Consider the following 15,494-nt stretch of genomic DNA (forward strand, 5'->3'; position numbering starts at 1 on the left):
GTCTCGCTGAGAATGTAGGCAAATATCTGAATACTGTAACTTGCTAAATACAGAAGTATAACAAAAAAAATATTAGAATATAACAAAAGAACAAAAGAATAGTTGAGCACTGACACCAACCACCACTACATATAAGACAAAGACAAAAATATTATAAACTGAAGGAGCTTGTCTAACATTAGAGCAGATCTTATACAATGCTTTCAACTGAATTCTGTACTGGAAGACTCACAAGACTGTTTCAAACATCACGAATTTAGAGATCGCCTCAATGAAGAATTTATTAAGTTAATTTAGGTCTTGTTAGATAGACCAGCGACTAAAGGCACAAGACGCTCTGGGCTAAGTCTTACGTATGTGCTCTGAAGAGCCCTAGAGTCCAGGCTCTACACAACCAAGAGCCACACAGACCAGCCGCCGCACGGAGCTCCAGGCACGGACACACGCACCTCTGAGAGCAGAATGAGGACTTCTAAAATCCAACCCTCCATAAAAGCATTAAGAACACGGGCAAAAATCATCAAAATAGACTTTTCCAGAACTCTGAAAATTAAACAAAGGCTTACAACAACCTGAGCAGTTCTTGTTCAAGAAAAAAAGGCCAAATCTTGGTGAGAACAGTGAACTTTGTGGCAGTTTAATTAATTCATCCTATTCCCATGCATTTCTCCCCAGTTCCACAAGTGGCCTTGAAAACCATCAGATCTGCACCCACGCCAGCTAGAAACACCAGCAGCCTGACAGCCTTGGGGTGGACAGACCAGGTGTGGTGAGCGCCCATGGAGCCTCAGAGCCTGAGCACTGTCCTGTGTGACCTGTCCTCAGGAAGCTCCCTCGCAGGGCCATCTCCGTTTGGCCTCAGAGTTCAGTCGGCGATGAACAGCCTGCATGGGGCACTTGTTAGCAGTGAGCACAGGTGCCCATGTCACAGGGACCCCAAGCAGGAATGCTGCCTGGAACGCACGAGGGTGGCCAAACCCAAGGGCGGGCTGGGAATGCCAGGACTGGGAAGCTTTGAAAAGCTCCAATAGGTTTCTGGGACCCTCTGCTCACGAAAGCCTCAAAGGCCTGCGGCTCTCACCCACGGCTGACCTCAAGACTGCACAGGGGACATGAAGGCTGATGCCGAGTCATAAGCTGCCCAACCGCTGAAGGCACGCTGCCCCGCACACCCAGAGGCCCCAAAAAAGGAGGCGGACTTACTGGTTCAAGGCATCTAGGAACTGCTCTGTCAAATTATTAGCTGACAACTGAGGTAAGGGAGCAGGACAAACACTCCATAGAATCAGTCCGGGAAAGTCACTCAACAGAGCAACAATAACAAACCTAGAGGTGGGGATGGATCTGGTTTCCTGAGCTGCCACATTGTTTTATTTAAGATGTACAGCTTCCAACAACAACAAAAAGGTAAGACATGCAAAAAATCAGGAAAACATGGCTAATATACAACACAGGAAAAAAGTGAAGCTGCTTGTATAAATATTAAAGTAGAATCAACAATAAAAAGACAAATCATCCAATTTAAAATGAACAAAGGGACTGAATATACATTTCTCCAAAGTAAATATGCCAAGAGCCAATCAGCCCATTACGAGCTGCTCGGTATCCCTGGTTACCAGGCAGTGCGCGCCCATGAGGGCCGCTGTGGGCAGAGGGGCACACACAGCTGCTGGTGGGGAAATGTGGGAACTGCGACCCTCACGCATTAGGGCCACTTCGGAAAATCTCGGGGCAGCACATGAAAATGTTAACAGAAGACTTACCACTTGACCCAGCAATTCTCCTGGTGTATATCCAACCGAAATAAAACATATGTTCATAGGAAAACTCATGCATCAACGTGCACAGCAGCACTTGTCATAATAGGCAAAAAGATAACTAATCCAAAAGCCCCTCAGCTGATGGACGGATAAATTACACATGGTATATTCACACCAGGGAGAATTACTCCATAGTAAACAAGGACAAACTGCTGACTGATGCCACAGAGTGGGTGAACGTGGGAAACACAGTGCCAAGTAAGAAAAGCCAGAACAGAAGACCACATGCTGTTTGACAGTATTCGTAAGATATGGCCAGAATAGGCAGATTCAGAGACGGAAGATCTGCACTGGTCAAGGGCTGGGGGCAGATGGGAAGGGGGAGTGACTAGTAATGGGTATGAGGTTTCTTTTGGGGCTGATGTTTTGCAGACAGACAGTAGTGATGACTTCACACCTCTGTGACTTTATGAAAAGCACTGAGTGGTACATTTTAAAGGGTGAATTTTCTTGCCCATGAATTGTATCTCAACAAAGGTGTTAGTAAAGAAACGCAAAGGATGAAGCAGCAGAGTTAATGAAATAAACCAGGTACAAAGGGTAAGCAGCAGATTGACGCTGGGACCAGCATCCTTAGCTGTTCCTAAACTGGACCAGTCATCACAGCTTCACCAGTTTATTAGGGGGATTCTCATGTACATGTTTATCCCAACAGAGGTCATCAGTTTCCACATTGTCAGAGGTAAATGTAGCCACAGAACACAATCCATTCACTGCCCACGAGCACCTCAAAACCATCCACAGTCCACAGAGCGACGAGGCAGTGACCCGCGCGTGAAACTGAGTCCCAAGGGAGGTGACAGACTCTGTCCACACAGGCCAACGAGAACAGAGGGACTCCACCTCCTCAGCCTGCACGAATGCGGGAGGCCGCAGCAGACCCGGAGGCCCGGAGCCCCAGGCCCTGCCTGCACCCTGAGTGCCGCCATGGCCAGTGAAGCCAGCGCCCTGTGGGCTCCATCCTCCTCAACAAAACATCTGGCAGGACCCAGACCAACAAAAATGAGTCGCTGGAGGAATGGAGGCCAGGTCATAGCTTCAGGCTCTCCTACAAACTGTGAGGCCCTCTAGGGAAGTACAGGAAGGCCAACAGTGGCATCTGGTGAGCAGGCCAAGGGAAGCGCCTCTCAGTGATCTGCAACAATCCCATACAAGACCTCCTCATCCAGAGCCCACACGTGCAGGCCTTCTACCTAGTACAGCGATCTGCTCGGCAGAGGGACCTCGTCCACCGCTGGGAGCTGGCCAGAGCGGCCAGGTTGCTGTGGTGGCCATGTGCTCCTGCCAGAGGCGACGGAAAGAGCTGGGCCTGATGCATTTTAGCAACTATACATGGTACAGAGACTACATATCCCCTAACGCCCCCAAGCAAAACCAGATGAGGTGGGAAGAGCGAACAAATAGCTTCACATCCCTAAATCAGGTGTGGCTGCCAAATGAGTTTGCCATAAAGTTATTTTTAAAATTTGAACTTCTGATTCTACAGCATCTTACTAAGCTGATGGACAGTGACTGTAATGGGGTTTGTGGGGGGGGACTTGGTGAAGGGGGGAGTCTAGTAAACATAATGTTCTTCATGTAATTGTAGATTAATGATAACAAAATGAATTAAAATAATAATTAATACCAAAACAAAATCGAACTTCTGTGCTTCTAAGTGCAGCAAAAGACCACAAACATCTCCAAGGCTAAAATTTTGCTTGATTTTGTTGTGACAAATGGTCTGTAGCAAAGGACACTTCACCAGGGTCTGTGACCATCTAACTGCTACCATCTCACAAGCCCAGCCCTCTAGGGAAGGCACCTCTAAGGCCCCACCCCCTTTCCCAGCACACACATCATGGAAGCACCACCTGGCGCCCTGCCCCTCCCGACCCGGTACCTGGTGGCTGGCTTGGGTCCCACGTGCCTGCACGGTGGCCAGTCTGTCATAGTAACGGGAGATGGGGTTGTCGTGCTCGATGCCCTTCTTGGCACAGCGCTGCTTGTAGATCTCCACGAGGGACAGGGAAGAGGGGTTGTCCTGCACCAGGCGCATCTGCGGGGACACTGCCACCACTCGCGGGACTGAGGGGGCAGGGAAGGAAGGGCAGCTGAGGGGATGGCCACGGGCGGGCACCAGCCTTCATGCCAGGCAGCCCTTTGTGAGCAGAGGAAGCTGCAGAGCCGATCCCACACCACGTACTGACTCAGCACAGGGCGTGAAGCTCGGTCTCCTGGGGGACAGAGCTGAGCAGCCACCATCCTGAATTCAAGACGCAGATGAACAGGAATGACTCAGAAAATCTTTAAAAAATTAAAAATAAAGAGACTCTGTCAACTGTTCACATTTTAGAGGCTCTCCTTGATTGGGGTTCATCAGGGGAGTCACCCTTCTCCCCGCTCCCGTCGCCTTGCCCCGCAGGGCCAAGTGTGACGGTGCTGCGTGTGGTGAGTCAGTGACCACTCAAGGGGTCCTCTGTGCTCTACGGCTTGACAAGGAAAGCACCCAGAGTGCATCTTGTGATTCCATCCTGTTAATTTACCTGTACGGACAGATGGCGACACATGGGGCTCCCCAGTTACCGTTCTCGCATCTGAGATGTAGTTTATGAAACAATTCATGGAACAGGGCAACAGCCGGCATCACAACCACACCCAACCAGCAGGCCGGGGGAGCCGGCCCGCCTGCCCTCCCGCCCCAAGCCCACTGCCCAGGTGCGGTGACCCTGCAGACAGCTCCTGGACTTGGGGAATGTCAGCTTCTTCACCCGTACACCAGAGAGCAGCGCCCACTCCACAGTGTTGTTGGTGGATTAAATAACACTTCAAAGATAGTAGATTAAAGCCTTATCATAAAGACATTTTGTAGAAAGCTGAGTTTCCAGAAGATGGCAGCAAAATTAAGCTTGTCCAGGGTGGGGGTGTCACAGCACAACCTGCTCTGGTGCTCTGAGCAGGGCCTGAAAACCAGGGCCTGCGGCGGCCTCAGTCCATCACCACATGAGCCCAGGGGTTGGCGCAGGGCACACAGATGCCATTCTAACAGACACACTGCTCAGCGAGCCCGCCAGTTAAATCACAGCTACTGGCTTCCTGCCATGGCTTCAGTCCATGAAGAATTTCAAAGTGACTCCAGGGCACATATTTGGACACCATCACTTGGTGCTAACCAAGGGTCTGTTTCTTTGGAAGCAGCCAAGATCAATCTATTACATAGCTGGGTCAGCAGCATGATCATGTTTCATATGTGGTAACTACACACGGCTTCCCACAGACTTGTTTCCAATCTACTTCTTATTTTGGCAATACTGAACTTAAAGGGCAATAGATGTAGGTCAGAGTGGGTCAGATTTCACCTTAGCTGTCAGGACAAAGTTCCACATGGGACTAGACAACACGTGTCACAACGGGCCCCTAACCTCAGGGACTAAATGCTCATATGTTTGAACCGTGGTTCTTCCCTCCGAGTGAGATGACAGGCGTCTCACTCACGCCCCATTATAACAGGAACAGGTCACCCATAAATCAAACATGACCACTTGGTGTGGAAAGACCTCACTCAGGGGCTGCTGGCTGCCTTAGCCAAGATTTCTGGGGCCTTCACGGAGCTTCCTCAGCTTCCCAAGGCCTGCACTTTGCTTGGGGAGGGTAAACCCTGCAGTGTGGGTCCCAGGAGTCACGTGGAGGCTCACTCAGACATGAAAGCGTGCTGTGACATGCCTAACAAGCCCCGTGCTCAGCCCAGGCTGATTCCTGGGGAAGAAACTGGCAGCACCCTGGGCCTGGTGCCCCCTCTCCAAACTGGACCTGGGCACAGCCTCGTCCTGCAACAAGGAGCCTGAGGGCTGGGGGCCACGGCCCTATCTAGGGGACCTGATCTCCCACCAAGGCCTTTCCTACTTGGTCAGTCCAGGCACTCTGGGCTGCTGACAGAGGGCACACACGAAAGCCCTCAAAGGCTCATGGGAGCAGCCATGTGCCCCAAAATGCAGTTCTCATACCTGTGAAAAACAAGTGCCTCTTTGTGGTTTCCTTCCTCTTCTCCAAACAGGGATTCAGCAGGCGGAGTAGCTGCAGCACACGCTCCTCTCTCCGTGACTCTGTCAGGCAGGCATCGTTCATGACAAGGTAGGGGTAGATCTTGCCATTGTGTCCACGGATGTGCAGCCTCCTGGCTGCAGTATTGTGCTTCTGCACAATCTCCACCCTGGGCATAAACCTACAGAGACAAGCAAATAATCAAATACCAGCTCCGAGGCTCAGTTTCCAATCCTTCGGCAGTCAGACAGTGTAGTTACAGCAGCCATTTGTTAACTTATTTCGACCCCACCTCATTCTGACAAGGCATAAACAGCATGATAATGTTTTATGATACAAGAAAAGAAACTACATCAGTTTCCATACTGGCAGAGGTGGGGCGGGAGGGCAGGCAAAGGGAAAACAAAAGGTAGAAGAGATGACGCTGGAGTCCAATCAGTCACGCCACGGGGACAACTTCAGAGAAGACAGGCTGCTGATCTGGCTGAGAGCATCAGCAGGGAGCTGTGAGGGACCAGGGTCTGAATGTCAGTCTGCAAATCTGCACTGGGGCAGTGAGGAGCCAGCGTGGGGACTGGCACGCCCCGCAGTCACCCTCCCCGTGGGCCTCTGGAAGTCAGGGAGGAGGAAGGGCTGGCCAGACACAAGCTGGACTTGGGGGAAAGGGAAACCAGATTCTGCATGTTTGGAAAAGCAGAGCTTTGGTGATGACCATTTGTCACAGCACCTTTTATGTTTAACATGAGAAGCAATGCCTTCTAGTAGATTTTAAAATTGTCTGTTTTTTTTTAAATTTTTTAAATTTTGGTATCATTAATCAACAATTACATGAGGAATATTATGTTTACTAGACCCCCCCCATCATCAGTTCCCCCCACATAACCCCATTACAGTCACTGTCCATCAGTGTAGTAAGATGCTACAGAATCACTACTTGTCTTCTCTGTGTTATACTGCCTTCCCTGTGCCCCACCCCCTACATTATGTCTACTAATCGTAATGCCACCCCCCCTTTTTTTCCCTTATCCCTCCCTTCCCACCCATCCTCCCCAGTCCCTTTTCCTTTGGTAACTGTTAGTCCATTCTTGGGTTCTGTGAGTCTGCCATTGTTTTGTTCCTTCAGCATTTTTTTCTTTGTTCTTCTACTCCACAGATGAGTGAAATCATGGTTCTGTTTTGAATATTGCATTTTAAGTGTTTACAAAAGACTGGGAAACTATATTTTGTCAAGTTCTCTGGGGATTCAGAAAAGGTTCTTTTGGAAACGAAAGGAACAGAAATTTGACTCAAGACATTTGACCTATCAGAGCAGACCCTTTAAGGGTGTTTGATTACTCAAATCCTAGAGCATCTCATGTTCCCATGTTCCAGGGTAAAGGAGAGCACAGGGAGGGGTCAGAGCCTGAAAGGCTGCCCCAGGCCTCTCACGCCGATAGGTTAGTGATCAGGTGCTGCCAGGCGGACTCACCGAGCGATCTTGATATAATAATGTGTTGGCTTTGGCATCAGAAATTCCCCAGGGATTTCTACTTCTGCTGTCTGTGCTGAGAAATTGCTCAAAAACCGGCACTTTTCTTCTATGAGGAAGAATTTTGGAAGCTGCTTCGTTTTAGCCTCTAGGATTTTGATCCACTTTTTCAATTTAGAAATAAGATTATGAAGCTTCATGGATCCTGGAACACTGAAGTCAAAATCTTCAAAATAAAACATGATTAAAAACATTTAAAATCATCCAGGCTACTTTGAATTCACTACAAACTCGTGCTTAAGCAGCTCCTTGCTAGGAACCAAGCATCCTTTAAATCTAGTCTGGAGCAAAAACATTTTAAGTCCCTCGTACTCTTGAAGTGTAACTTAAGGCCTGAAAAAACAAGAGAGCCTAGTGGGGGGGGGCCCTGTCAATTCCCCAGGCAGGAGGAGGGGGAAGAGATGAGTGGCTAACAGGGAAGGTCACCCCCATCACAACAGGCTTCTTTCAGGAGAGGATGCAGGGCCCAGGGCTGTCTCAGCGCTGAGCCACGGGGCCTGAGGGCTCAGGAGCCCATGGAGACGGCCCACAGATGACTGCCTGGCGGCAGCCCCGCCTCCAAGCACGCATCACCCCGAGGAACTAGTAAGGCCCCCGGTCAGTGACCAACACGTGACCGATCTGAAGCTAAATGGGAAAAGGAAGACATCCAGGTGAACACTGAATTATAAATCAGTTCATTAAAGGGATTAAGGCAAGAAATAAAAATCACAAAAATGGAAAATACATACTTCTTGCTTAAGCAATTAAAACCCCCAACTACTGTATTCTCTCATTTTACTGAGACTCAGTATTAAAAGGTCCATTAAATTGAAAAGTCCTTCTTTTTTTAAGAAACCTCAGTTCCATCCAGATTAACACCTATAGTGGGAGGGGCTCTAATCCTAATTCACCAGATTCTGAAGGTCAGGATAAGCCCAACGACTTCTGTCTGAAACACAGATTCCGTGGGGGCCGTGAGGAGGCCCAGTGCTCATGTCACCAGGAAACCGTGATCCAGCGGCCAAAGGAAAGGTCGGATTGTGGTGCAGAGAGGCACCTTCACACACACGCTCGAGGCGGCCAGACCTCTCAAGCGCCTTCCACGCGCTTTTCCGTGTTTGCTTTTGCAAAGGCAGGTTGGGCAGCGAGAGCCCAGGCAGGGCTGCCCTGGAAGGTCCTCTTTCCACTTGGCTGGGGCAGAGCCTTCCCCGGGCTGCTGCAGGGTGGATGGAGCTAAATGCAGCATGAATGCGGATCCAGGGCTGGCGGGGCCCCATCAACACTGCTGAGGGAAGCCCACAGGCACCAGAGGGGGGTGGCCGCCCAAGTGCAGACCTTGGGCGTAAGTAGCACCACAACCAAGATGTCCTACTTGCCCATCCCCTCACAGCCACACCCACCTCCTCCCCAGGGAGGGGCCCCCAAGGAGGTGGTGGGGCCACAACTCATCCACTCTCCACCTGTTATTGTTACCTTATAGATAGAATTATGCAGTATGCCTCCTTCTGAGATTGGCTTTTTGCACTGGGCATAATCTGAGGTCCATCCAGGCTGTGAATAACCATAGTTAACTCCATTCTGTGTGTTTCATGTGTGTGTGGACGCACCGCACTGCTGGTCTACTCCCCTTTGAGGGGCGTCTGGCAGTGTCCAGTTCGGGGCTCTTACAGAAAGTGGACAGGAGCACCGTGTGCAAGCACCCGGGTGTAAAGGGGTCTTTGCTCTCCGTGTGAGTCCGCTGTGCCGTTTCTGGGCTGACTGAACCTCCACATGCACTCCTAGTCAGTGGCCAGTGGACCACCTCTGATTCTCTAATTCAGACTATATTTGATTTAATGATCAGACATTGGAAGGTAAACACATACTGAGTATCATTTCTTTTAAGTAAAACGTGATGATATCCATAAAACTTCACCTCAAACTCTTTCTCTTTCAGGGAACAGGGACAGACGTCACCTGGACGTCACACAGAAACATCTGAGATATGAAGCCCTTTGTTCAGTGTGAACAGCAGGAGGGGCCGGACTCACGAGCAGCACCTTCCTCAGGGTTTCGGCTCCAGCGAAGCCCCTCAACCTTCCAGCAAGTCCAGCGTTTAACACCCGACCCACCAGGAGTGGGGGACCAGTGCCCCCGGTCCCTGGGCACGAGGTGGTGGCACGCTGTGCTCCAGGTGGGTTGCTCCCTTTGTAATCAGTGGGGGTAATGTTTTGTTATGTGATTTCAACCTACTCTACATACATACAATTTTTAACTGTGTTCTCTGAGGTACAAGTTGTTAAAACATACTTTAATTATCTAAAAATGAGAACCATTTATTTTCTCATTTAATGTATCAGTAAAGAAAGACTATTTTAAAGTCAGTTACAAAAGGGTTAATTAAGCTGAAATGTTTCCTTCAGCTCTCGGAGATTCAGCTATCTTGTTTTCACATGGTGGTCTCTCCCAGGTAGGTGCTCAGGACAGAAGCCTGCAGAGGTCACTCAGAAGCCAAAGCGACCGTCTGGGACCTGGTGCTCCCCAGGCATGTCAGGGGGATGGCGGCAGGGCAGGAGAGGGATCGGGTGCTGGAGCACCTGCCTGAGGCCGGGGGCCTGGGAAGGCTCAGACCAAGGGAGGCCGGACTCGCCTGCCTCAGGTCGCACAGGGAGTGAAGCCAGGATCCGCGCTCCTGTGGGTCTAGGGACGTGCAATGAAATATGATCTCCCCATCACTGCCACCAGGATCCACTTCGTGTGTGGACTGACTCATGCCTGTGAGTCTCACAGCCTCACCTGACAGTGTTAAGTTTCTCCACAGAAACCAAGTGATGGGAGGAGCAGGCGAGCAAGAGCAGGGTCAGCTCGAAACCACCCTCCTCCTGACGCGAGGTGGAGCCCCGAGCCCTGGCTCCACACCTTAACCCTCGCTGTGATGGGTGTGAGCTCTCAGGCTGCGGAGCCGCAATGTCCTGAAGACCTGAGTCTGTTTGAACCCAGGGCAGCCAGCTTCCCACACGGTGCTAACACAGACGGTGACCGCAATCAGCTTGGAGGCTGAAGACGGAGGAAGAGCGGGGGACAGGACCTCCCCCAGGCGCAGGAAGAGCAGACAGAGACTCACCAGTGGTGAACTGGCCCTTCAGCTTCTGGAAGACGGGGTCCTGAGCAGTGGCCTGCGCCCGCCTAGCCAGAGACTCGGAGGCGGCGCTGGAGAACATGGTGGAGACATTGGACACGTTCTCCAGGCCCACCCCAAACGTGCTCACCAGCTTCTTGACGAAATTGAGAGTGTGGGGGGTGATTTTGGCATCAGACACAGCCCCGCTTTTCTCAAATGCGACAGAGTAACATTTCGCCAGGCCCTGCTGGAGCTGCCTGAGAACCTGGTGGGAAGAACAAGGGGCAGTTCGCCAAACACAGCTTCCCTCCAAGCACTTGACTGACCAGATGCATCTGTCTAGCACCCCACCCTGGCCTGGGGCTATTCTGACAGCCGCCTGGTGCCCAGCAGGTGTAAAACCAATGGGCACAGAATATACAGGCCACCCACGGGCTCCACACAGCGAGCTGTGTCCCCAACAAGGATTAAGTGTCCTGAGTGTCACAAAAAAACCAAAACCAAAACCCCACTCTTTTGATCATACATTTACCTTCTCCTGATCAGCCACGGAAGACCTTATATCCAGACAGGGTAGTGCTGCCTGCATGGCTGTGCTCACACAAAGTAACGGTCATACCTAGGAGCCTCATGGCCAGCTAGGGGAGCATCTGGATAACAAGGGCTGGTCTATTTTATTATCAGCTTATGCAAACAGCTTTGAGGAGGGGGCCTGGCTACTGAAAAGATCTGGAGAGACTCACTGGTGCCACGGGAGATCAGGAGCCAGTGGTTCCTTAAACCATTGCGGCTGCCTGGTCGTCTGGCGCTAAGTGACTGAGCTCACAGGGGCAAGCAAGCAAAGTAGGCATCTTAAGGACAGACATGGTGCTCGCAATTTCATCTCATTCTGAAGTACTCTGCTTCAAATAGTTAAGGCTACACCAGTGCGCAGACATTAACTATTTGCCTGTTCCATTGTTCAGTTCAAGAACAAAAAATATGTAAAATGACCAGGCAGCTAACCTAAAGATAATATGGCCACAAAAGAATACAGAACGATACAGTCCCTCGCCAAGAAGCCACGCTCCCGAGATCATGTCCAAATACCTCCTCATGCCAGTTCTCTCTGAACCAGACCATCTGGTCGACGATGCCTTCCAGGGAAGACAGAAGTGTCGGGTGGAGCTCTCGTTGCATGTGCATGATTCGGCTGCAGCGCCACATGGGGGCTGTTGCTCTTATGGGCCCTGGATCTGATGCAGAATGGGACTGGTTACCCACTGAACTTGGCTGCTGCTGTCCAGAATCTGAGAGCAACACACACAACGCCAATGTCAGCGCAAACCTGGCCCAACGTGAGAGCACAGGGCTCTAGAGGACCCATCGGCCAAAGGAGCGCTGGCTCCTGCCGGAGCGGACTCGTCATGACACTACTTCCCCAGGGCTGTGGGAAGCGCAGCCTGGCTCCAGGGTCTAAGGAGAGGTGTGCTCAGGGGCACAGGCGCCTGCCCACAGCTCGGCTTCAAACGTTATGGTGGGAAGCAGGATGTGCCCACGCTGAGAGAGGGGAGGCATGGTGGCAGGCTGGGCGACGGCTCCAGGTGAGGGTGTCACGGGCTCACTCCACTCTCTCTTAAGTCTGAGGATTTTTAAATTTGGGGGAACATATTCCACAATACGTTTGGAATCTAAAAGTAGTTAATGAGCAAGTCTACATTTTTTTAATGTAGGAAAGCCAAAACACATGTATAAAATGGTATTTTGGACAAAGAGCTGCCAGCTGTATGAGAACTATGTTGTAGACCTGTGACAGCCACTTTTCTAGCTTTAGCTCAGTTACAATTTAAAAAATCTTAATTTTCAGGAGACCAGAACACAGATCTACCTCAGCAGACCAGGCCAGAGCTGCAGTGAGCAGGCTCGTCACGGGCTTCTGTGCGATCTCCTAACCAGCCCAGCCTGTCAGTGGGCGATGCTGTGGCCGTCGGCGGGGAGACCACCTTCTCAGAGACAGGCCTCGCAGCATGGAGTGCTGCGAAGCAACAGTGCTTTGACTGTTCACCAAGTACCATGCTTAGTGGGCACCTGAGCCATTACGTAAGCTATTTCTTTATACCCTGGGACTGTTAAATTTAAATTAAAAACCTTGTATTTCAAGTAAGTTTTTTAATCTGGGGGTTTTTGATTTCTGTACTGGTTTTGACAGATGAAGACACTCCTTATGAGCCAAGTAACATACACAGAGCAGCTCGCATTTGCACTGCTGAGCAGGTTACATTTATACCTCATGAGGCAAGTTAAACTTTGTAATTATCTATAACTAAAAATTTCATCTATTTTTTCCTACTTATGGATGAAAACTCTCAGTAAATGAACGCCCCTATACATCATGGAAAAAAGAAACAAACTTCACTCCAAGATCAGGCTTTGCCCTCTGACCCCCCAGTGTCCTCACTGGCTAAAGATAAGACTGGTCCATGTGCTGGAGGTGCACCGAGGGCAGGAGCGTGTCCACAGCAGTCTGGACATGGAGTCCCCTGCGGACGTGCTCTCTGCAGCCGGCCGGCCCCGCCTGAGACGTACCGCTCTTGTAGCGTTCCCGCTGCTCTATTTTCAGGGTCAGGTACAAGGTCCGGATGGGGAAGTAGACTGCTTGGGGATACACCCGTCCAACCTGCTCAGAGACATGGAGCAATAAAGGGCACCACTTAGCACCACGCTTCCAGCTGAGGACAACGTGCACAGACAACAACTGATGCCATTCATACATGGGCTGGGGTCTGCACCTGGACCAAGCAAGCAAACACTGCACTGCTGAGCTCACACACGGGGCCAGATTAAACAGCAGGTAAAGCATCTAGCTCAGCTTTAAAGATCCAAGGCAGAGCAGCACCATGCACGTTGTCAGTCCTGCCCAGGGGCGGCTGAGGACAGAGACCGCACCTTCATTCGATCCTGGGAATCTGAACAAGTAAAAAATGCACTAGTCCCTATGGGTTACGTCCCTCAGGCAAGTAACAGGAGAAAACAAATGACACCATTCTGCGTACGAGGTACAACTTGCTGGGCACTGTGAACTGATCCTAACTGACTGCTAGGCTCCTTGGTGAGAACTTTACCCTGTGTTAACTGCAGCACAGAGAGTGAAAGTTTTCTATTTAAGGTAAGAAATACCACTGCTACTAAAGTGGGATTTTATGGCTCCTTCAGAAGGCCTGACTAGATATTACCAGACTCCTCAGACCTTTGAAACCATACCTGTAAGAAGACAGGGAAAAACACCCAGCTCTGCCAGGCCACAGGGTGGCTGGTTCACCACACTAAACAGTTAGTGAACGCTGACTCTACATCCTGACCAAGATGCTCTGGCACCCAGGAACACAGCCCCTCGGGGAGAAAATAAACCCTTTTCTGGGCAATGCAGATGGTGCACCACATGGAAAAAGCCGAGTAATCCAGACAGAGGATGATGCTCGCTGAGGACACTGTTCCTTCGTGAGATGTTGTGTGATGCTGGGATTTTATAAAAGCAGCCCCAAGGTGCTGTATCCCAGACTGAACTGTATCCAGGCTTCCACTTTTTGGTCCTTCCTCATCCCATCAGTCTTTCCATGGGAGAGGGACAATCCGGCACCATCTCCCCTGACAGTCACAGTCACCAAGGCCTTTCTGCAGGGCCTGGTCTGTCCCAGCCGCACCCACACCCAGTGCACCCGCTTTCAGCCTCTAACAGCTGCAGCCGAACAACCTGGCAAAGGGCCGCGACCACCACGTTATTACAGGTGAGATTTAGTCCAAGCAGATCTGAGGAGCTGGGAGTGTACGCCAGGAGGCATCTGTGAAACACAACCTGAGCATGCTCTCAGAGTGCTAAGTAACCTTACGCTTTAAGAGAATGTTTACTTTAATTGCACCTTAAAGGGCAACACAATCGAGCAAAGATATTACCATTTTAATATTGTGATGCCCAAGAAACTGCTTTATTTCATCCTGACATATCCATCAATCACTTTTAATTATGCTTTATATCAAGTGATACCTACATACATACATCTTCGTGTCTCTGTGACTTATGTTCAGGACTATGAGCATCACATTTTCCTTCTAGAGGAAAAGAATATAAAATGAAGACAGTTGTTCAGTGAACCAAGCCACCCTGTTATCCCCACCTGGCTAATGAGGTTCAGAAGCAGCTTCCCCTCGGAGCCCACGAGGCAGGTGAGCAGCTGGGGGATCCAGGCCAGCCACTGGATAGGCGGCACACCGATGCAGTACTTGTCCACAGCGTCCGCCAGCGTGTTCTTGTCATCATCAAAACTCAGGAGCCACAGCACCTAAGGCAGAAGGAAAAACCACAGAGCGGAAGGAAAATCCTGAGGCCTTAATCAAATGGCTTTCCCTCAACATGAAAATACCATACTGAGTAGCTTTATTGGCAGTGTGGAAAAATAGCTACAAAAGGGCCAATAATACTGCTAAATTTAACATATAAATCTTACCAATAGAACCTAAAATTTGAAAATACTTTTTATGTAGATTTCGCTTTACTGCCAATTGCTGACTGATCCGATCTGCTGCCTGGTGGTGGCCAGTGACTCTGAGGAAGCAACAGGCGGAGGGCAAGGGCCACCAACCAGTCGAGTCACACTCGTGATCTCACCAAACAAAATGTACTTCTGCTAAACATCTCAGAGGAACACCACCCCAGTATCAGGTAGGCCACACGTAGGCAGCCAGGGGTCCATGGATGTCTGAAACAATTACATCTAGAACATAAGCAAATTCAGAGTATTTAGGCAGCTTCTCTGTGTCACTATACTAGCTGGTCTGTGTTTCTGTGGTTGGCTTTAACTTCTACATGCTGATGTTCACTCTATATATCGACATTAATGCAAGAAATTCTTAAAAAATCCAAACCTTCAGTGGACAAAAGACAAAAGCAGAACAACTTATCCTGAAGTTTTCTGCAAGAGTTAATTCTGGGTTTTATTAATGTGTTTCCTGGGGACAGAAGAAAGGGAGCAATGCTGAGGGGAATCCATCCCTAGCAAACACCACTTCA

The 15,494-nt window shown here is 50.1% G+C and overlaps 1 protein-coding gene across 11 annotated transcripts in view; it reads right to left on the reverse strand.

Annotated features, from left to right (window-relative positions):
- The window catches only part of TRRAP (transformation/transcription domain associated protein), a 111,119-nt gene that overhangs the window by 3,971 nt on the left and 91,654 nt on the right, over positions 1–15,494 (reverse strand). For 8 of the 11 annotated variants that reach the window (XM_036897094.2, XM_036897104.2, XM_036897099.2 and 5 more), the window contains 7 exons: positions 14,602–14,766; positions 13,016–13,106; positions 11,540–11,739; positions 10,454–10,715; positions 7,309–7,534; positions 5,804–6,021; positions 3,703–3,887 (listed from right to left, as the gene is read on the reverse strand). In XM_036897094.2, coding sequence (XP_036752989.1) covers positions 3,703–3,887; positions 5,804–6,021; positions 7,309–7,534; positions 10,454–10,715; positions 11,540–11,739; positions 13,016–13,106; positions 14,602–14,766 — 1,347 coding nt within the window. The remainder of the gene's footprint in view (positions 1–3,702; positions 3,888–5,803; positions 6,022–7,308; positions 7,535–10,453; positions 10,716–11,539; positions 11,740–13,015; positions 13,107–14,601; positions 14,767–15,494) is intronic. The other 3 variants (XM_036897102.2, XM_057487364.1, XM_036897098.2) reach the window with 1 other exon arrangement.

The sequence above is a fragment of the Manis pentadactyla genome, chromosome 10 (assembly GCF_030020395.1).
Source record: "Manis pentadactyla isolate mManPen7 chromosome 10, mManPen7.hap1, whole genome shotgun sequence".
Taxonomy (NCBI): domain Eukaryota; kingdom Metazoa; phylum Chordata; class Mammalia; order Pholidota; family Manidae; genus Manis; species Manis pentadactyla.